This window comes from Phycodurus eques, chromosome 9 (genome assembly GCF_024500275.1).
Source record: "Phycodurus eques isolate BA_2022a chromosome 9, UOR_Pequ_1.1, whole genome shotgun sequence".
In the NCBI taxonomy this organism is placed as follows: Eukaryota; Metazoa; Chordata; class Actinopteri; order Syngnathiformes; family Syngnathidae; genus Phycodurus; species Phycodurus eques.
In genome coordinates, this window is record NC_084533.1 from 27,729,853 (window position 1) to 27,753,335 (window position 23,483).

General features: G+C 45.5%; 2 protein-coding genes across 3 annotated transcripts in view; one reads left to right on the plus strand and one right to left on the minus strand.

Annotated features, from left to right (window-relative positions):
- Nucleotides 1-23,483, minus strand: part of xpnpep2 (X-prolyl aminopeptidase (aminopeptidase P) 2, membrane-bound) — an 81,150-nt gene that overhangs the window by 55,904 nt on the left and 1,763 nt on the right. The gene's annotated exons all lie outside the window — the stretch shown is intronic.
- apln (apelin) lies at nt 448-23,239 on the plus strand. The gene is made up of 3 exons (XM_061685715.1): nt 448-915; nt 17,703-17,875; nt 20,522-23,239. The coding sequence occupies exons 1-2, from the start codon at nt 849-851 to the stop codon at nt 17,867-17,869; spliced, it is 234 nt and encodes a 77-aa protein (XP_061541699.1). The 5' UTR covers nt 448-848; the 3' UTR covers nt 17,870-17,875; nt 20,522-23,239.

Sequence of the window (23,483 nt, forward strand, 5' to 3'; positions counted from 1 at the left end):
TCACTCCCCAACTGTCACGGAGGCCGACTTGAAACGGCGCCGAGTGATTGAAGGCACGCAAAGCTATTTAGCCAGCGGCGCTGGAAGGAACGGAGCCAGGGTTCCAGATACAAAAGCAGGAAGCTCATCTCGCACCTTCCCTTCTTTGGGCCGCTCCAGCCGCTTCTTCTGATGCCCTCCTGGCACGTTGCCCTGCTTTGCCAATTTCCACGAGAGCATCTGTCGGGCTATTACCATAAACCTGCACGCTACCCCCCCGCCCGCCGCCATCACCTCCAGGCTCCCTCTTCTTCTTCTGCTTGGTCACACCCCTCCCTCGCTTTTTGCCAACTCCCGGCCCCTGCACACTTACTGACTTGGGGCGGGGGGAGGTGGCTTTTCCGTGACCTAGCGGGTCTGCGATACATAAGCCGCACGACCGGGCGGCCTCCTTATCCGAGGCGAGCGGGACCTCCAGAGAGAGACGCTCACAGACAGTTCCAGTGAACTCGGCTGCTCATTTCCTGACACACATCTCCGTGGGGGAGCTCGGATAGAGACGTGCCTCCGGTCTTTGGACTGGTGCTGTCACATACGCACGGATACACAAATACGCATTTAGACAACACTCATTTCTTACACACACAGAGAGAGAGAGAGAGAGAGAGAAGAGAAGAGAGAGAGAGAGAGAGAGAGAGAGCGCAGAGCAAACAGTCTCTTCGGTTCTCCCTCACTTGCACTCTCTCTCGCCTCCCTCCCATCCACACACACACACACACACATACACATACACACACACACACACACACACACACAGCACGCCAGTATATCAGCGAGCGACTAGCGGCGAGCCAGAGGGGAGTGCAGAAATGAATGTGAAGATTCTGACGCTGGTGATTGTGCTCCTGGTGTCTCTGCTGTGTTCTGCCAGTGCTGGTGAGTACAAGCGAGGCAAGCCCTCGCGCAGCTTCTTCTTGCTTTTTCCTCTCCTTCTATTTCTGTCCCGTCTGTACTGCTGCGGGCTTGATCTGTGTTTGTGTGTGCGGTTGATCAGTTACCCAGCATGTGTGGGCTCTCAGCAGGAATACAGGAGCACCTGGCCGGGTACAGTACTGCACTGCAGTGGTTCAAATGGCCTCAACTTGAATGTGTTCTCCTGGCTTAGGTGCGTCGTTATCATCCCCATCACGACCCCCCCCCCCAGTCTCACCCCGACGCGAAGCCGAGCTGCAAACGGAATACCGAAGGCTCGTGTGTGCGGCTGACGGGCGCACGGCAGTCTGTTGTTATGAAATGTACGCGATGCACGGCACATGTTCCACAAGCCTCGGCGGGAATCTGACGAATTGTCGGGCTTGTGTTCCATCTGACCTGCGTTGCATGATGATTATTTCGTGACTTTGATCGTGCAGCAGAGAAACACGCTGCCTATAGAAGCCTCCTGTGGCGAGAATAATGAGGACCGTAATTGTTGTACAGGTCGGTGAAGAGAAGACACACATTCCAGATGAGTGGATCCTCTCTCCCGCGATTCAGTCTTGACGCCTTGTCACAGTACATTTCCGCAAAGTGCTGCTGGAGCCATTCTCGGACTGTGTGTGGATGTATGTGATGTTTAATATTGCACATTATTGCCTTGGGGGGGGTTTAAAGGTGGCTTCTTTGAGGGGGCAGGGGGTGGAGGATGGGCCAAGCCTGCAGATGTGATGCAGGTAACACCGTGGTGTGAAAAAAAAACAGTTTGGCCTTGTGTAAATGTCCGGGCCATTCTTGGGATTATCACCTTCCTCCCAACTACAGCGGCCTGGAAGACACACACAGGCTGGAGAATTCTACGGGCTGCGAGGTGTGATTGAGTCCATACTGACGCTGCATGTCAGGATTTGAAAAAAGAGGCTGTACAACCGGGGTGCCGTCCATCCCGCTTATCGATCCGCCAGAGCGGCACCGTCCACTTCACATGCTTCCCTGCGCATTTGCCGTACAGCGACACGCGCTATTTGTGTCTGACGCGACGGAATAGGAAGCAATTATCTTGCATCATGACGGCCGGTGTCGTTTTTCGCACCCCTGCGTGTGGCGAAGCACGCCCGGCGCCTCGCGTAGCCCCGCGGGGGGACACACACAAGGCTGTTCACCGCAGCTTATCCCTCTCAGTGTCTGTTGCAGTCATGCCGCTTATGTGCCTCGTTTTTCTACCCCTGGGCTGCTACCGTATAGTACCAGAGCCCCGTAGATGGGGAGGAAGGGAGAAAACGGGAGCTGGTCGAGACGAAGGGAGGCAAGTGTGTTGCGGCGGTGATGGGTGTGGGGAGGGATGCTAGCTGGAGTGCGTCTGCTAGGCACAAGCAGCATGCGCCGTCGCGGGAAGGTGTCGGAAGAAGCTCTGCATGTAGGCAGTAGGTGTGAAGGCTTTTATCTGAAGACAAATGCGCTTCCGATTTATCGGGCATCTGTCTAAGCCGCGCAAGTGTCTGGGAAATTAGGCAAACATGCACGAGGGCGCGAGACTGCATGTACGCATACAGTGTTGCATTGTGGAGCGAGAGTGGATTTAAGGGTTTCATGTGCGAGGGTACGTTCACTGGAAACATTTTTCAGAAAGTTTCACTTATGGACAGGCATTGTTGACATAACGCTCACTGGCCCTGCGACGCCGACTGAAGACACTGTAATTCACATGCCAGGCCAATAGTTGGCGATGTCACCACATGAAGAAACATGATGTCAATCAATGCACGCCCCAACTGCTTATTAACTGCAGGACACAAAGTTGAATTGAGATGGTCTTTCTTCAAAATAGATTCATCGCTTATAAACGTGCCATGCTTCGCCACTAGCCTGAGGCATGAGTGAGCTAAGCGGCCACTTGGGACCCACTAGGTGGCGCCCAGAAAGCAAGAAGACTTTTTGAAGCAAATAATCAAGAAATTGAACTGAATCTTATATATCTTGCAGACAAGTGTAACTAACACATATATGGTATGGCAGCATTTATTATCAGTATAGTAGTCAAGCAGAGGTGGTGAAAGCCAGAAAAATCTAATTCTGCTTAAAAGTCACAAAAAAAATCTCTGGGAAAATGTTTTATGGTCCAACGAAAACAAACCAAGTTTGAATTTCCGGGCCGTACTTACAAAAGGTACGTTTGGCGCTAATGCAACACTGTTCATCACCGAAAGAACAGCACACCTGCGGTCAAGCATGGTAGCGTAGCATCATGTTCTGGCTTCTCTGTTTTTCTTCAGCTGGAATTGGGGACACAGACAGGGTGGATGGAATTCTGAACAGTCCCAAATACCAGTCAACGTTAGCACAAAACCTTCAGAAAGTCAAAGAAAATGCCAGGAACAGCCTACTAAAACAGCTCCAGCTTTATTTGGGGTTAATCAGAGGCACTCAAAATGGCAGTCGTTGAGTGTTGACTCCCATTTATTGTGAGTTTGAATGCGATTGGTAAATTCTGAAGACTGCCACCACCCCAGGTAGAAGAGGGTGTGCAAACTTGTGCAACTACTTCATTTCCGTTGGTTATTTTTAGATTTCCTCATGAAAAACAGAAGTTATAAGTCACATTAAACAAATGATTGATCTTGGTCTCGAAAACACAAAAACATGGAATTGAAACAGGGGTGTGTCAACTTTGATATCCATTGTAGATATTTGATGCTGTGTTTTGGGAGACAAAAAAAAAAAAAAAACAACAACAACGTTACATCGCAATAACTTCCAACACCCCACTGCCCAAAAGTAATAAAATAAAATAAATAAATAAAAACTTCATTTGAGAAGCGTTTCAATGCTACAAAAGTGCTATGGTCCCTTTTCTTTGCTTTCTACATCTTATGGTTGATCTCTTTGGGGAAACGAACAAACGAACAAACAAACAAACAAACAAACAAACAAAAAGGCATCCACTTTCGGATGCCATTTCAAGTACTTTCACACTCCCAAAAAACAAATTGCAGCTGAAAATGCTATTGTGGAAGTGGTACCCAAGCACCTTGTAAAATTCTAAATCATCTCCCCCCAAAAAGAGCAGCGGCCTTCTCTGCGTAATGCTGCCATCCTCTAGCTGTGCACTTCAATTACCCATCCTTGAAAAGCACTCTGGCTCAAGAGCGCGCTCCAGCTTTAGACGTGTGCCATCCATAATTCATCCCCGAGGCCGATCGCTCTTTCTCTTTCTCGCTCGGACTCTCGAGATGCGAACAGTCCTTCCTTGTGTCTGTCGCGAGGGCATCCATCCATTTCTCTGCAGCCCATAGCAACACATCATGGCAGCTGACACACGTACGCACACGCGTGCGCCCGCACACACGCGTAATTGTTCGAGCTGGGTAAACAGGTGAGGTAGTCATGCGGCCCTGACGCGCTGCTTTTATCAGCCCGAGAAATCGGCTGCCTGGAAAGCGGGCGATACCATGCGAGTTGTCAGCGCCGCTATTATTCCGTATGAAACTTTGATGTATTGTCCGGGCTGCAGCGCTCAACCCGGCGTCACGGGGTCAAAGTACAGCCAAAGCATCTCAGAGGGGGCCAGAAAACAGCATCTGATTGGCAAGTGTAAATCATTACGCGGGGCGCGCTAATGCAAAGAAGGTGTTTGTGCCTTTGGATGTGATTTCGGTGACTGAGGAGAGAACAAACGCTGCTAAACATTTCCAGATGTCCAGGAGTATCTTAATAAGTGTTGTACAGAAGGGAGGGGGCGGACTGTGGGAATGTTAGCATGGGATTGTCGGTGAAATTGACGTGCACGAGTTATTATGTCACTCATAAACACAGCGGGTCAGATCTAGTCCACTGCAAGAATAATACGATTTTCCTAAACTCGAGCTTTAAAAAGGTGTTTGCATGGCGACCAATAACTGACATGGCTAGATACGCACACAAGACACTTGATTAGGTACACCTTTAACCAATCTAATGGGATCCAAAACAAGAGCTGCATTAAAAATTCTAACTATTACTGAAGTCATTGGCTGCCATTGACGGCTATATACGCACGTCAGATATGCATGTTATCTACAAGGGCTGGCAGTGAATGTGGGTTTATATATTTTGCCTCTCATCTAGCTAACTGAGGGAACCAAAATATTTGATACACAGTGATGTAACGTAATCTACAGTCGTGCAATTTAACACCGTACTATATATATATATATATATGTCAAACTCAGGCCCGGGGGCCAAATTTTGCCCACGATGTAATTATATTTGGCCTGCAAGACCATATCAAATTTTTGATATAGTATTAGAGCTGTCCCGCCAGTATATAGCACATGCGCCACTAATATTACAAATCCCAGAATGCTTTGCTAGTGTGTCTGCCCATCGGTCTAGACCGGCGAGCGCGCCTTCCCTTTCTGTCGCGGTCGTTAGCAACTATGCTACCGGTCTCCTCGAGCAAATTTACACTTCCCCTTCCCAAAAATGGCCAAACGAAAGATGGAAAACGGTTAACCTCCAAGACAGGTGGGAGGGAGACTGTCTGTTCACTGAAGTAAAAGACAGACCAGCAACGTGGCTGTAACAAAGAATAGAACATCATTGAATTCATGTTGTTTTTTTTTTTTTTTTAATGCCCTTTATCAACTCCTAGGCAGGGACTTAATAGTTTGAGGTTTAGATTTTTATTGAGGGACATTCTTATTTTTTTGGGTTGTTTTGTTGTTGGCCTTTGAAAAAAGATTTACATCAAAAAGAAAGGTAGTTGGAGATAGATAAATAGAAGATGGAGAGACAGAAGAATTCATGTTATATATTTAAACACAAAACAACAAACAAATACCACTGATGTCTTGTATTGCAAATTTGATCTCTCGTGTTTATAATATTAAAGTTTTTTTTTATTCCAGATTCAGTGTTTAAGCAAAATGTAAGTTTGTTGTCAATGATAAACCTTAACGCTACATTTCTGCAGAAAAGGGAAACATGCACATCGCAGTGATTTTTCATTAATTATTGAGTTTGGCCCGCGACATTGTCCCCAATTTTTAATTTTGGCCCACTGTGAATGTGAGTTTGACACCCCTGCCCTACTATAATAAACATTGTTAAATGAGATATGGGCCAGAATTCATGAATTTTAGATACAGGATATGCGCTCACTCTAAATATTATAAAACAAGGAGACACATATCATATCCAGGCATAAATTCATGAAAAATGTATTGTTAGCACACAAATGTATACATTGAATTAATGCACCCGTTACTGTGCAGACTTCACTGATGTTCTGTGTTTTAGCAAAACAATCTCACACATTGAACACGTTTCTCTAAGCTTGCGCCATACTCGAATTGTGAAGATTTTTTAAATGTTTAAATAAGCGGCTAAGCACATTAGGATACAAAATCCCAAAATAAAATAACAATAAAACATGCACATTTGGAAATACAACAAACAAGTGATTCATAAATTCTGTCCCACACTGTATATCATCATAATCAATTCAAAATGGATTTAGCATTTTCTTGGACGGTGACAATATTGTTTTTTTGTTTTTTTAAACAACCTTATGCTACATAAGGTTGTTCAACAAAACAACCGAATGTGGTCAACTGCATGAAAGTGAATCGTCGACTCGGTGAACGTTGTACTGCGTGATCAACGTTGCCCACTTGACATCCTGAAAGGTGGATCCCTCAATCTGTGCTCCCTTCTTGAGGTTTCTTATTTTCTCCCCCAATGGGGTTTTGAGTTTACCCTCGGGGGGCTCATATTCGTCTATCTTTGCCGACTGTGGGCCTGTGAGACCCTTTGAGTATCAAATAAATAAACTTGAAGAAAAAAAACACATGCTCTTGCGTTGGATCTCACTGGATTGGGATGAGGTGTGCCTAATATTGTGGCCATAGTTTTTGAAGTGAAGAATGCCGTGCCAGCTGCCACACTGGTCGTCCGGACAGAGACACGTGCGAGGCTCAAACCAGCGCATTAATTAAAGACATGCAGACGTCTGTGAAATATCGCCTGACGTGAGCTTAGTGAATGGCACCCGCAACTGCTCCGCAGCAAGTGGGAGTTAAGGGAGCGATTGAGAGAAAAATCCTAAATCATTTGGTGGGGATATAAGGCTAACCTTCGGGTCGACGCACCCTGGAGACTGTTGAAGACTTTGGCATATGTAAGCGCCGGGCTGCCGTAATGCAATTCAGAACCCTTTGAATGAATAAATCTACTCACTTCGATCTTCTCTGGAGAGCAGATGCAGCGGAGGGAGGGAGGGAGGGAGGGTGAAAAAAAGAGCAAAGGCAAGTCAAAAAAAAAAAAGAAAAGCCGAGGGACTTTAAAATAAAAGGGTGCACTTGGAGCAAGGCTATCCCCGTAGGAGCTCGGATGGTTGTCTCATCGGAAATCTCACAGCCGGTTATGGCCGGCCAGGACACGACATTCATTTGGTGGATGGTGCGAACCGCACCCTTAAAGGGGAAATATTATGGACAAGGTACTTTTTCATTGCTTGCGTAAAAAAAGATAGTTGGGGTGCTGGAGTGCCAGCCCACCCATAAAGTGCCAAATTATAAACACCGAGTACAGTGAACGCCCCCCGCATTCATCGCGGGGGAAACCTTCCAAATCCACCCGCGTTAGACGAAAATCTGCGTCGGAATCGCTGCATTAGACCACACCCCTTAAAGGCATAAATCCAAAACATGAAGATTACTCTACGTAGACTTTTGAAAAACAGTCCATTTCTTTACATTCTTTTTGAAATGATGGTTTTATAGAAAAACCTTGTCATTTTTCTTTATTAAAAACCTAACCAAAAAAATTGCTATGTTTTGTCTGGAACTGATTAATGGCATTTCAATGTATTACAATGGGGAAAATTGATTTGATACACGAACACATTAGTCATGGAGCAAATTAAACTCCTGTACGCCACCTTTAAAATCGAGAGGGCATAACCTGAACTCCGGGCATGACGCGGTGCCGAGGGAGGGCTAAGCAAATCCCATGTGATGGTCAGAACTTTTCTTGAGGACCCGCTGTTCCCCCCCCTTAATTAGAGACAGATACCCCCGCCCCCAAATAACAGCTTCCCAGCAGTGCCCAGTAAGATTATTATTTATGACCCCCTCTTTGAACATTATACATTTATAGCAGTTGTCGTGGCAGATCAAATTACTGATCAAGATCTGAGCGGACACTTTTATGAACAAGATGTCAGACCACAATAAATATTGTACTCTTTAGGAATGCAGGTGCTTTAATTACCTACATGCTCAATTGAAGAAGATTACAAAGTATTGCTTTGGATGTTTCGGTAGGAAACAACGTTTTTTTTTTTTTTTTTTTTTACACCTTTTCAGATGTGTTTTAAAAGCGAAGCATAGTTGGTTGTTCTCAGTCTGATTTGGGACTACAACGAAGACGCGGTCAAAGAAAGGAGAATTCGGTCTGGATTTTGAAAGTTTCTCCCGCGGGGGACGTGGGCAACATGTTTCCATCACTAAGCTATTGTGGTGCCTCTTAAGTGGTTTCAAACTGTCATGTTCGCCGTGTTCTCACTTTTGAAGGAAACGCTTGAAAATCACAACGTCCCTCCCGTTTCCTACACAAGTGGAGATCACTCACCGGAGAGTGAAATCATGCATTATTCATCGCACTTGTTGCGTCGTTGGAATGCAGGTGTAGTTGTTCGCCGGGCGACTATTTCACACATTTAAATCTTGTCAGTCAAATGACCTGTCACTGAATAATAGCACAGGTCTAGCCTACGCACAGGTGATTCCCCTGGATCAGTACCGGGCCCCTCGCCAGTGTTAGGGAGAATGGAAACAGATGTTTATAAAATTAGCAAAACCATTCATAAACATTTATCCATATAATGGAAACAGTTTACACCAAGGAAGACCTTGCGGTTCATCTGCAACACTGGCAGCTTCCATCTCGATCCATCTGTCCTCATTTATCGCTACTCCTATTACAGCATAAATCCACATCTAATTTAGATCACCGTGATTGGGTTCAGAATAAGTGCAAACGGTTTCCACTGATATCATGCAAAGCTACCACCGTCTTAAGCTGCAGGTAGTCCACCCAGTGTGTCCAGGGTTAAGCATGAGGAGCCAACGCAGTCTGATGCAACGTGGCTGCTATTTCCTGTCATGGCAAGTGTATATACAGTGTGTTGTGGGGAGAGCAAAGGCCCCTGCATAGTGACATTCCCCTCCTGTTTCGCTTCCTCCAGCCCGTCAAATAGGAGAAAGCGGGTTCACAGCCCAGGGGGAGGTGGGATGGTGATGATGATGATGATGACACAAGAGCGAGGGAGAGGGCGGGGCTGTGTTTTCCTTTGCCCTTGACATGCCATCTTTAAGGATACTAGCCTCTCAGACGCTGTCTGGGATGTAGCAGGAGTGCAATTGTGGCCCTCAAGCTACAATCTGCACTAATGTTCCTCTTAGGACTAATGGCTGGACTCCAAGAAAACTTTCTTCTCAGGCGACAAGAAGGTACATGTAGGTAAATGTCAAGAGAATAAACCCACTATATTTGAGAGAACAACACAAACGACAAGCTGCTGAAGATGCAATCAGTGCTGGAACTTTCCCCACACAAGTTTGTGTTTAGAGTTCTTGGGTGATTCGTGGAAGCTCGAAAAGAATAATGCCTTCAAAAGGTTCAGCAACTTTGAAGCAAGTTATCTGTTTGTATGACCCCGGCATATTTATGGTTTCACATTTTTTTTTGTGCGGGAAGGAGCTAGGTTTAGTGGAGGAGGACATAAGAAGACATTCAAGACACTTAATGAAACGCTTAGACTACAATAACCAGGATGGTTCCAGCGACAGACGCAGCACTTGGTTGGCGGCCAGCTTTGGTCTGGTGCGCCCTTTATTCTGAGACGGTGGACTTCAACTGCATCCATCTTCCATAACGGCTTATCCCGTTTGGGCTCGCAGTCCGGCTGGCGACTTCAGATTCTGTCGCTTTACTTCACCGGTGGAACGTTTTGGGGGAGTTATTTAGTCTGGCTGCTGGAGTTCAGAAGCCCGCCCAACCCCCCCACAACCCGCAGTAACCTTGTAGCCACAAATTCACCCCTCCAACTAGAAGTGCGACTGCAAATAAAGCGACAGGCAGTCAAGTAGCGCGGAGAGTCGAGAGCTTCATTAGCCGGCTCGGCGCTGCTGCCGGCGGCCCTTTGAACTGGCAGCGCTCTGATCATCGGCGAGCACGCCGTCTCACACCTCATCATTTCATACGCTCGCTAATTCGGGCGCAAGGCAAGGCTGACTCAAAGGGACATCTGCAGAAAGTCGCGGGCCGCTTGTTTTTCATCTTCATTTTCTCTGAACCTTCACTCGTGGGGGTTGCGGGAGAAACTTTTCGTGCACTTTGGTGTCCTAATGGACAAAGGCGGCCTTCAGCTTGGCCACAAGCGCGGCATTATCGCAGCGCAACAATGCTGCATATCAAACAGCCCGACCCGGCCCAAATCAAAGATGGTACAAAACACCGAGGAGGCTTAAAATCACAGATATCGTCGTCATAGATCATGAAATCTATGAATTTAGAACAGGGTGGCTCAAAGGTTTTCTTCCGAGGGCCGCATACAAACAAAATCGAAGGGTAAGAAAGGACCGCTTTAACATTCTTCACCTTGGATGTATTTAACACGGTAAAACCAATCCATCAGTCTAGGGAAAGACATGTCATGCAATGATGATGTTTTTTGTTTTTTAATCATCACCTTCTTCGTCCAAATATGGTCAATTGAATATTTTTTTCACAAATTGATACTATTGGTCTGTCCCCACGATGTCTGTTTATGTATTAGTAACCAATTTTCGTGTTGAAAATAGCTTGAGAACAAATGTGTGTGATTTCTCTTGAACACTCAACTGTCTGAGAAGCGCTGGAAAACTCCGCCTCTTCCTTCACTCTGCGGGAGCGTCCGCGGCATTGCGCCGCCTTAAGATCGAAAGTCTGGGTGTGTGTGTTTTTTTTAGGCAATCATAAGTTAAAATAGGTTCAGATACATTGGAGTAAGTAAAGATGTATCGCTCTAATGTGTTGATGAAGAGAGAACCGATCAGCCATGAAGTCATGTTTTGTTTCTTGCCTAAATCAGGGCTCTCACACTTTAGAGAAACAATTGATGAACTTGATGGAACCCCAGTCATTTGCTTTTGTGAAGTATTAAAGGCTTTTTGTCTGGTCAGCTGTTCAGCATGAGCGCCGACTTTGATGCGATCGGTTGCCGCGGGCGACATGCCCTACTGTTTTCATCAATGACAGTGTAATAATTGAGCAATTGAGTGTGGTGGTATGCTGATGTTGGTGTGCAACGGTATATGATAGCAATATAAGGTCAAATACAAATTTGAATGATTCAGCGTTTGGTCAATTAAGCAAGATGGCGTTTTGGTCTTGATTTCCTGAAAAGTTGTGATTTTTGGAGATGCGAAGAGTCTGCCCAAAAGCGATTTATTTTACAAAATCCCAGCTGGATAAGATTTTTGGGTGGCCAGCGGTCCTGTATCCTACTAGAATACAACTGTGCCTGTACTGAGCAGCAGCAGCATCACATTCAGAAAACCCCCCAAAAGCAATCGGTCCTAACCTGACCTTGACACAGTCACACCATTAGCGATTGTGAATGATGTGTGAATGGTGGGAAACAAAGACGTGAGCGATGACAGTGAATTTCTTCGTCTCGCCGTCGTTGCCGCTCAGTGTGCGAAGTGAGTAATACAATCGTGTCATTTTTAAATTGAAGTATATGCTAAATTGAAGTCGCTAAAATCCGGATGACCGGCTGCACATAGCCCCGAGGCCATGGTTTGGATACCCCTGCATTAAAACTTTGATTATTTCAACCGACCGTGTGATTGTTTTTGCTCCGAACTGAGCGCCTTCATGGTGGCTGCCATGGTAACATGGTCTGAAAGTCAGCAATTGGTGCCACTTTCTGCCAAGGCCCAGAATTACTGGGGGGTGGGGGGGGGCATCGTATCTGACACTAAAAGGCTCGCGAAGAGCTGCCCGCTTGTTTCGACACCTTCCCATATGTGTGGGATGGACGTGTGCGGGGAGAGCTGACAAATCTCTCAAATGTGATGCTGTGACAGCGCGAGGGGCTCACTCGAGGCTAAGAGAGTTCCGGATTGTTCTAGCACAATTAACGCTTCATCCCGGCTAAATAATCCTGATCCTCTAATGTTCTTACGCCGTGGCAAGCATCTCGGCCGCGTCTGGCTGTGCGGGTTAGCGGCTCTCTTCTCCGTTTAGTGAATGAAGGAGGGGAGACCGCGGGTCTGCTCCTCCGACGTCACGCGATAACCATGGCTACACCCTCCGGGGAACTCATTCTTCCTCTCCACGGCGAAGGCAAATCATGTTTGCTTACCCAGGAGGTTCGCACATTGTCAATATCGCCGCAACCACGGAGCTTGTTATTCTCTTTTTTATGATGTATTTTATTACTAACGATAACTGCCAGGAACATATTATAATGTGCGGTTGCAGTGAGACAATCATTGACACTTAATTCTATTGTGTGACCAAAAATAGACTTTCTTTTTACTGCTCATTTTTATCCTTTGCTCAAAGGGATTCAAATTCAATCAAATCATAAACCGTGCATCCCAGTTGGGAGAGGCGGAACTATAATTTTAACAGTTTCCGAATTGGTGCTATTTCTGCAAAAGCATCCAAAGCACAAAAAGCAAAAACATTCCTGTTGCTCAAATGCTAGGCCGCGTCTTTGCATGATATCTGGGGATTGCCATCATACGCTGTGATGGATTAACCAGCGTTCTAGTCATCGACTCCCTTCTGTCTTCAGTCATAGCATTTGTCGGCATTCACATACACATTTGGAGGGAATCCACCATCACTAGTATGCACAGCGAACCCCAGTTCGTCGCACGTGATACGTTACAGACGCGCGCACAGCAGCTGAAAATCCACAATATAGAGGGAGGGATCATATAAAGAAACATACAAGTTTTAATTCTCCCACGTGCGGGGCCTGATGGGGTGGCGTTTGATGCGTGTGAGTGTCTGGTCGTGAGCTGCGGCTGACAGCAGTTTCTGCATTAGTGTGCCAATTGTGTTTGTGTTTTATTACTGTTCTCCCGCCGTTCGATAAAAGGCTTCGGCGACCTTGAGATACGAGTGATTCTCACGTACAAGGGCATTGCAGTAAATAACATCTTAGCCTTGGTCCACTAGCTTAATGCTAATGCTAACACATAATCATGAATGCATATATAACCCCTCAAGCAACTGATATTTGAACACTGTTTCTTTAAAATTCGATTTAATAATGTCATTAATGTATGTTTTTTAAAAAGTACAACATTATAGAGTGCTATTGTTCTCATTAAAACATTTTAAAATGTTCTTTTGGGAGGCTGGAACACTTCATGACATTTCCATTCATTTCAGTGGGGAAAGATGAATTGCGATAACGAATCGAACTCGTATCCCAAGGCACTACTGTACTGTAAAAAGCCATAAAAAAAATAATAAAATAAAAATACTTTAAAAAAAAAAATGCAATATGGTGGGGGATACACGGATACATTTTTGTTTTGGACATGATAGTGTAGTGGTTCACGCAGTCGTCTGTCATTCGCACACAATGCCGAACTGCGACTGACTAGTGCTTAGTCCAGGGTGTACAGAAAAAGGATGGAGGATGGAAAATTAGCATTTCTTTTCTTGATTATTATGCCAAAGTGCCATATCGTACCGTGGGCTTGGCAAAATGGGCGCACCCCCAAAACAAAAACTGCAGTTTCGTTCATTTCCAGTACCTAAAGTATCTTACTTTAGCACTCCGATGGCAAACTTCCTTCTTCTGCTAGCTGTTTGTTTACGTGCACATCTGTCCAATCTGCAGTGCGTGTCGCAGAGGTGTCAGATAAAGTGAACTCGGCGGAGAGATTAAACGCCCGCGAGGAGCTCATCCGGCCGTGAGATTTGATCGATGAGATTGCGACGCAGCGGATTCACAATCGGCGCGAGGCGGGTAAACAAACGGCCGTTAGGATCTGAGAGCCGATCAACCGGAGAATATCGAACGCAGATTAAATGTCGGCGTCCGTGGCCGACAGCGGCGCCCGTGTACATCTGCTGCGACATGAGCTCTGAAGCGCTATTGTTCCACTCGCAGTCTTGCGTAAATTCATCTCTGCTGCTCTAAAGACAGAAAAATGTGTGTTGTCGCTCCATTTACAAGCGCGGACATTTGTTATGTGGTTGTTTTGGCACTCGGTTCACACAAATCAGCTTTACGACTATTCATAAGCAGCTCCGGCCCATTGGCAGCGCTGCGATGTGCAGTTTGTTCTCGCCTGCCACGAGGGCAGCCGATGAACTTGGCGTTAAATCAGAGGATGGCCATTTTTTTTCCCCCCCATCTTCCCTGGAAGATATATAGCAATCCCTAAAAGCTGCTATGCTGATGACGGGTTGTGCAGTATCAACACGGATGAGCTGTCAGTACCCCTCTTCGCACCGGGCCGTGATTAAACGGACGAGAAAGCCATTTGAAGAAACAACAACAGCAACATCTCGCCTCAGGAAACCAGGACGGAGAATCGAGCGGCTCATCTGTGCACTGACAACTATTCCCCATCCTCCTCAAACTTCATTTGCATCCTGCCGCGACACGCTACATCCATCTATGCGGAAATAGCATCCAGACATTCTTCAAATTCCCCATACATTATATTTTAATTTGAGAATTAGCAACGGGGGGATAAGAGTTAAGATTTGGTGCAAAGAGAGAAATGGGGGACCAAGGTCATCGGAGAGGAGAGCTAAGAGGTTTATTGTTGTCAGACATATGTTATCCTGACAGTTTTTTTTTGCGTTAGCAGCTTAGGAGAAACACGGGTATCTCTCATGAGAAAAGATTAAAGAAGATACAAGAGGGACTGCTTCCAATTTCAAAGCAATAAGGTGGCTGAAATATCCTTGCTGATGGAGATCAAATATGCATCAGGCGTGCATATAACTCACACACGCGCGCACACGCACGCATAGTATCTGCCACGGCAACATCCATCAGGTTTGATCCTGTTGCTGGTCTGTATTCCACACAGCTGAGATGTGGCCGTCTGTCACACAAGTCACTTTCCCTACAGGCTGCGAGAGTTAATCCATACTGCCAGTCTTATCACGGGGCTGCAGGGTATTTTAGCAGCTGTCATGACACTTTTCTATCTGTTTGGACAGAATGGATTGATTGAGATTGGCCGGGATGTTCGACCCGGTGCGTAGCGGTCGCCGAGTGGACGTGGAAATTGTCTAGGATGTGACAGTATGAGCGACTGCGACAGCAGACGGGTTCTGGCAGTCTGATTGTGGTGTTGTCATTTCACAGATCACCTGGCCATTGAGGTGTGAATGCAGGCTAGGATGTTTAGATTGATGCCATATGGATGAATTGGAAGGAAATGGAAACTCGTCCAAAATGTGGATTTCCCCCCAAAAACTGTGAGAACCTTGAAAATGCCACCAAAAGGAACTTCCTCGTAAACACAGTCAGCTATAGTTTTATCACTTCTTTGCTAAATCACCAATTAACACCAATCAAAGCAATTCATATAGTGTGCGAAAGAGCAGTCGTTCAAGATATTGACCCGTGTCTTGGACATTGTTTTTTTTTTTGTCTTTGAGGAAAAAGTATGCAACTTCATTCAAACTCCAGAGTGGTGAAAGAACGTATGTATGCAAGTGACATTAAAGGTGAGGCCTAAAGTCTTTCAGTCACTTCTGATTGCCAGCCGGAAAGGCTAAATCCTTCCAGGATGCTTCAGTTAGCCCTAAAACCTACCCAAACAACGCGTGCATTAAGGTTCAGCCTCTTGGATTGGAAAGAAATGAGCAGAATATCTTCAGAATGTGTGAATGTCCCATTTTCTCTCTCTGCATCAAGAAACAATAACAAAAGGATAATGTGCAGATTAAAGCTCCTGGCGGCAAAGATGGGCTTTAGATGCGGAAATATGCAACAGGGATTTTTTTTTCTCTCTCCAGGTCCATGAATTAAGCTAGTGTTCTGCCACAAATATAGCGTGTAATGTGCTTGCTAAAGGGGATTAGTGTGGAAATGGAACTCGAGACGTCTGGCGTTTCAGGGATAACACGTAGAAAACACTCAATGAACTAGCGCAGTGACGCAGTTCACAAACGCCTTCCCAGCTCTCTCAGTTGTTCCTGTTGACAATTCTTTCAGTATAGCACAGACGAAGGTTGCTAATCATTGGAAAAGATTCAAAAGCCTCCTAACTTCTCGTAAAATCAACCTTAGTGAACTTAAGAAAAGTGTGTTTTGAGTGCTTGATGGAGTTTTTACTCACTTTATAGTAAGAATGATCAAGTGATTTTTTTTTTGCCCACCTTCGAAATCAATCTATAGCTTAGGATCTTACGGGAAATCATCGCTATTCCGAATTTCTTCTGAATTTCAGGGGGCGAACTGCTATGTGTATCCCACCGAAGCACGACAAATTATACGCGGATCTGATGAGATCTGCCAGATAGGGACGAAACCTGCTCTGACATACTACAAAACAAAGTCAATCATTCAAAGTCTTTAAAGTCCGAGCTGCACTTTGTTAACTTAAACATCTAAATATTTATTTGCACCTTCATTCCGACCTTTTTTTTTTTTTTTTTTAAGTGACTTGAGCTGCCACTCCCGCCCCGCCTCAGCGCTGCAGTCCACCCTGTGACTTATCTCAAGCTGTGTCCTCCAGCGAGCCCTTGTAAAGCTTCCAAAGGTCACTCTTTGGGGAACTCTAAAAATGGTGCCAGTGTCTGCGAGCAAACTGGAATGTCATGACCCCGTGTCAGTGATGTCAATCAGATTTTTGACGGTGCCCAGTGGGAATTTGTGTTCCCTCTCTCTTTGTTCTGAAGCAGCCTTGGAGGTGCAGAGGAGATCGGTGAACTCAAATTGAAACCAGGAAAACAGAAATTGATTTCAAATCAGAGGGGCTTAGACACCAGAATAGATATCATAACATCAATCATTTCAACAATCCATCAACAGCTCCATCCATCAAGGCTTTCATGTTGTACTACGTGTTCTATGGGGTTATAAAATTTGAATATGGAGTCAAAGATTACCATTATAAATATCCCATTCCAGAACAGGGTGCTTAGGATCTTTCAGATGATGACAGTTTGAGCACGCCGAGATACACCAGAGGTGGACCAAAAGCATTTTGGACCACAGGCTGTTACACGAACCAGGCCAGCTTTCAGCAATAGCTAACAGAGAACATCTGGGATCACTCTTAAACACGCCAGTGCTCACACGCACACACTTCAAACATTCGCACACACTCTGAGAGACGCACAGGCTCATCTCTAATCTTGGGGCCAAACAAAGCGATAGGATGCACCTCGGCAAGGTCCTGTCACTGCGAGGTGTTTCTTAGAATCTACAGGCAGAGTGACTGAGACATGAAACACAAGGGATGGGCTTTTTTCTTTTTTCTTTTTTGCTTCGACTATGTAAATCTGCTCTGCATTAGCTACCGCCACACACACTTGATGGACAATTGTACTAGGTGGGCTTGAAATAGCCCACACACATATATCCATACATGTCTCGTGGTGCCTCATCCATTATCTCCTTGTCTTCCTACACATTCTTCTAATAGACCATCATCAAAATGTGACATTCATACTTGTTGATCCAAATGTAATGGTTTATTTCTCCCTGTGCTTGGATCTCGCAGGTCCGATGGCCTCCACGGAACATGGCAGAGAGCTGGAGGAAGCAGCTCCAGTGAGAAAGCTGGTCCAGCAAAGCCCCTCGAGGGGCGGTCAGAGCCACAGACCAGCCGGCTGGAAGAGGAGACGCCCACGGCCCCGTCTTTCCCACAAGGGGCCAATGCCGTTCTAGAGCAAGGTGAGGTTCAAGGAGGCTCGTAACATTTCTTAGACAGCATTGAATCATTTTGAATGTTTGTGGTGATGAAAGAGTCAAAACTCTCACAATAGTACCGGAAAGTTTGTATTCATTGGAAAGAATGCTATTGTTGACTTTAAAAGAAAGGGCCCGTCTCAACAGATTCATGAACTTGCATGCCTTTATTGTACGACACAGGCGGGTCCCGCAGAAACCTCATTCGGTTAACCATACGGGACATCGTGATTGTTAGAAACTTAACCTTCGGGTCCGTTCCGCTGGAATAAGTGAGTTCTGTTCATCTGATTAATCAATTAAAACCCTTTAGCAAAGATAACACTTTCTAGGATTGAGTTTCTCAGCTTCACCTCCAGTGCTTGAGAGAATGTTTCACTTGCTGTCAAGTCAAACAATCCCTTGTGTGAAAAATCTTTCATCAAAATTCCGAGACAATATTTTACTTCTCACCTATTCACAGTTTGATTTTCGGCACTGAACCAAAGCAAACTTGCTGTATTTCAAAAGAAAACAGACGAGGCGTCACTGAGAAACTCAAACATGCAAGGGCAACAAGATCAAATGTACAGCACATACAACACGGTTGGCCTACTGCACTCGCCAATGTTTGCACATCTCTTGGTGGAAAGCAACGGCAACACATGAATATGTGTGCATTCAGAAACACAAGATCTCTTCGGACATCTTTCCCAAACGTGCTAAGAGACAGGGGAACTCTCCCAGACACAATATCCCCCCCAGGAGGTGCCCAGGCAGACAACACTGCCCCGCAAAGAGCCGCCATAAATTCAAGCCCAAGTGAGAGGAGGCTGCAGCCCGTGGGTGCCAAGGCATGCTTAATCGCTTTAGAGGAAAGAGCCACACAATTTGGACAGCGAGACAGAGGTTTCACCATCCACAGGGACTTATGATCCTTATGGCGTTTTTCTATTTTGGAGTTATGTTTTCTTTGAAGTTTATCATCGTGCCTTCCATTCAGGACTTAATAATAGCAAACAATGAGCGACATTAAGAAGTAACATGCATTTGACGGAACATTGGTCACCCAGTGTTCTTGGCCAGACGGCAACAGAAGAGAACCCTCTGAACAACTTGTGAGTGCTAAGTGTTTGCAACACAATAGGGAAGTGGCTCTAGAAATTCAATGGTTGAGTAAATCACAACGCCGTCTCTGCAAACATCATTTAACATCCCTCTCTGCTTCAAAGTCTGATCATTTAAAGACTTTTAGGAAAAGTAGGATGGCTTGGGGTCTAGAAGTAACCGGTTACTTGTTGTAATGATGAATACTAAACAGACCTCAAAATCCCATTTGCTCTGGTTGTCAAGTCATCAATGAGTATTCCCCAATTTTGAGTCCATGAGGGAATATATTCTTGGCAACCACATCCCAGAGTTAACCCAGAGTCTGTTGAGTTGAAACGACTACAACGCCAAGAGTGTGGCTCGTCGGTGGTCCGAATGCACCAATAAATTGTGCTGGTGATAGATAACCTGCCAGTTCCTCTTAGTCAGAACACAGAAATGATGCCTACCCCTTAAGTAGAGCTTCTACTTTAAACCGGGGAATGAGACAACCAGCCAATCAACTACAGTTTGGCTAAGTGTGTCTCTTCACTGACAAACCGCACAATCCAACCACATCCAAAACTAGAGTCGAATCAAAAACTGTACCTATAGTTGGAGGTGGTGATTGTAGATGGTATTACCCGTCAACCAGCAGATGTCAGAGGATCATCAGACAGATCAGCTTTTATTCCTCGAGACGCCGCGAGCAACGTGGATGTCTCATCCTGACACATTCCAGATGTGTGATGAAAGACATCATCTTGATCACCAGCCCTCACATTCAATCATTCCGTTAGGCCAATTTGATAAATGTCAAGCCACGAAAAGACAGAAGGACGACAGGATATTACACATTTGGAAGCCACGGGCGATTTTTGAAAGCCCCTCGAGAGCCTACGTGAGAAAGCTCGAGATGGAGATTTCCAATGATTTTTTTTCCCGCATCAAAAATGTAGAGTAGGTCTGCGACTCCTCCTTCTGGATATGGTGTATGACCTCGAGCAACTGTAGTGAGATCATTCTAAGGACCCGGCAAACAAAACAGATATGCAACTCAGCGCAGATCAAACACATACACGTCACTTCACTGGACATTACATGACTGCAGAACTATGCCAACTTGACTCAAGAATGGGCCCTTATCAGTGAAGGCAACTTGTTTTCATGCAACAGAGCTCAAATGTACGGGGAATCTTGGGAAACGATCACAGACTGGGAGAAGATAAAACGCTAGCGGACGATAAAAGATATCATTTGGACAAGTGCTGATCCTGTACCCCAAGCATAGAATAACGTTGCGATTGTGTCGCACATGAGACATATGCAATTGTTTTTTACCGAAGGCCCATGAAATCTGGTCGAGACATGCCTGAATGAACCTTTACGTCACTCTTTCTTCAAGCGCAAGATTACATGTGGTGCCACACAGAGAAAGTTCTGTACAATATGGCCCAAGGGGGCACCCGTACCTGAAATGAAAGTGAAATGTCTGTGTGAATCAAGAACAAAAACTAAAAAGAGGGCGTGTGCTGATGATACTTCTGTGTTCTTGTTTTGTAGGCACTGCTTTAAGCGCCCTCCCCCAGGTTCTGATTTCTATGCTCTTCCTTTGCCTTGGGGGGCCTTGCTGCGAAGGGCCTATGCTTGCCCAGCCTGAAGAATGATGTCCATAGCACCTGCTGGTTCTTCAAGCAACTCTCTCCACAAGAAAAAAAACAAAAACAAAACAAAAGAAAAAATCAGGACAAGCCGCTCAACCCTCAGCTCTACGGAGGAACGGGGGAGGGCCGTGATGGGTGGTGGGGGAGTTACTGAGCCCCGAGCTATACGATTCAATTCCTCTGTCACCTTCAACGACTTGATCTAGCTCTGTCTTCTCCCAAATGTTGTTTTTCTTCTCCTATCATTTGCTTTTTTAGACACAATCACAGCGGTCTCCTTGAGAGTCTCACACACGTTGCATGACATGCGGCCAACAGGGAGCCCGGTTCAAACTCTCTCGCTTACAGAATCTTAGAGCATCTGGCACTTCTCTATGGTGTGGTTTCCTCATCAATGAGAGTTAAGGTTACAGCGGCCCACGATGTCGCTGTGTAGCAGCTTAATGGCCGCGCTAATGGCAGAGGGTGCTGATGAAACAACGGTTAATTAGTCAAGGATTATTATCATTTGATAGCTTGGATGTCGACTGCTTAAAGGAGTCAACAGTTTCATACTCAATGAGAAAGGCAGGAGTGTTGCATCTGACTGTGCTTTGCATCTTCCAATGACATCCACATGCACCATCAATTTCAACTGAAACAAGAGCACACATATTGTCTAAATAATTGATATAAGCGACAGAACTTCGACAATACTTAGGAGATTCTGTAATATGAAGCTAGTTTGCCGCTGGGAAACTGCGCTCCAAGTCTTAGTATCGGCATGTTTCAGCTCGGATGAGCCTTAAACCCAAAATCCCTTTCCCGGTCCATACCTAAAAAAAAAAAAAAAAAAAGTCTACCACCTTCTTGCCACACGACTGTTAACTGGCGGCGGCGGTCTGCGCCACTGACAGGCCCGCCTTGCCTTTTAATGAAGTGCCAAATAATGAAGCCGCTCCACAAATGCTGCCGGGAAGGGAAGAAGTTACCTCTATTTTCAAGTCATGAAACACTGACACGCATTTGAAGTAAGGGGTGAATCAATGTTGGCCCCGATGAGTTCAATTAGACTAAAGAAAATGACAACGCCACCACGACCCTGGCCGAACACTCCCAGTTTGGATCAGCCGAATTGTAAACCTTCAAAGAGGTCATCCATCCTGGATGCCTGGATTTGTTCCCCCTGCAATATTCAATGAGAAAGTGTCAAAAATGTGAAATCTCGCAGGATCCACGCCCACTTTTACCAGGTTATTCCTTGGCTCATGATTAGTCCATCACTAATGCTCCTACTGTCTAATCCTACAGCTGCTTTAAACCTTTGACCAAACGATATACTGTATGCCTTTCCATCATACTGGAATAGATCACTGTTTATCTATTATCTGTGTTTAAGTCTTTATTTTTCTCAGGGTGCTAGCATAGAGGCTTGTACTAAAGCAGTCTATCATATAAAACAATCAGAGTTTGGAACATTTAAAGCTTATATCAACATATTTTCATAAACAGCATTACTCTCAGTGCGTGTAGTACAATATAACCGTTTCCACGTCGCGGCGCTTTCCAGTTGTGATCTTTTGCCTACTTCGAGTCGGGTACAGTTGCCTTGCCAGTCGGCCAGCTCTTCCATGGCACAGGTGGTCCAGGCTTTGATCCTAACCCTCGTTAAACCTCGGAGTTAATCTTTCTCAGATGGATCTCCCCGCGGCTGACCGGGGCCACGTAGTCTGAGCTCGTTGGTTAAATTGGCTTTGACTGGAACCCCGGCCTCCCCCTCCATCCCCTCGACGCCCTCCGTCACTCCATCGCCGGGCCGGTTCAGTGTGCAACCGTGTCAAACACCAAAACGTTTCGTCATTTGTTAGGCTCGAGGACCAAAGCGCAAGATCCGATCTAGGATACGTTTTGATCTTAAACCCGGGGCCCCCCCCCCCCACTGTTTCTCTCTCTGTCGCCGTGTCTCATGCAAATATGTTGAATCAAATGTACAGGCTTGCAAGCCTTTATTATGAGAGAATTTAAAAAAAATAAAAATAAAAAAAATCACAGTGGTAGTCGACACTGCCAAGATTATAGCTTGATTAAAAATGTATTAAATCCTTGGGCACCGTGAAGTGCAATTCCAGTTGCACCATTATTATTTTTTTTTTAAATCCTCTCAGACAGAGATGTAGATTTCATTAAAAGTGCTCGGGTGCGAGGAGGATAGCTGAGGGACGGAAGTTCCGATGCCAGAAGTCGATTGGGTCACGATGAGGCGTTCAAATCGATATTCTCCGGCCCGCCCCCATCTGGGAAGTTATTGTAAACGGAACCAAACGTCTGTACCCGCACTGTTCTTCATGAATGTATCCTCGCCGTCGGCATCGGCCGCGCTGCCCTTCAAGAGACCAGAGCAAACCGACGTCAGCCCCATTTGGAATCTTGCTTAACTGAATCCAAAATTCCAAGCCAAATATCCCGCTGATCCAAAGTGTCCGGTTTGAAGTCGTCTCAACAAATACACGTGGCTTTGCTCCAAGGCCTCTCTGCATGGGTTCGCCAGGCTGCACTTTTGCAATTACATTATGCTGCTGGAAAAATACACCCTGAAATCAAGAGTCTCTTGGCTTGGAATGTGTTTTTTTTTTTTTTTTTTTTTTTCTCCACTGTGTTGTGACACATTTTTTGTTGTCTTTTTTTTTTTTTTTTTTTTTTTGGGACTAGCTGGTGGTCCAAAGCTTACCTTTTTGACTACAGTCTGAAACGTTGTATCTTTTGTGGATGTAACAAAATAGAAAAGTAGTCTGCAGCACAATATGTCGTGGACGCGTGAAAGCTTTCAGGCATCCTCCTTTTTTGTTGTAGATCTTAGCCCGGAGCACATCAGATTAATGGGC

What these genes read in the sequence shown, in the direction of transcription:
- apln (XM_061685715.1), top strand. Translation starts at nt 849, where the DNA reads ATGAATGTGAAGATTCTGACGCTGGTGATTGTGCTCCTGGTGTCTCTG. An exon ending in GCTGTGTTCTGCCAGTGCTG is followed by an intron (nt 916 to 17,702) that starts GTGAGTACAAGC and finishes TGGATCTCGCAG; the next exon opens with GTCCGATGGCCTCCACGGAA.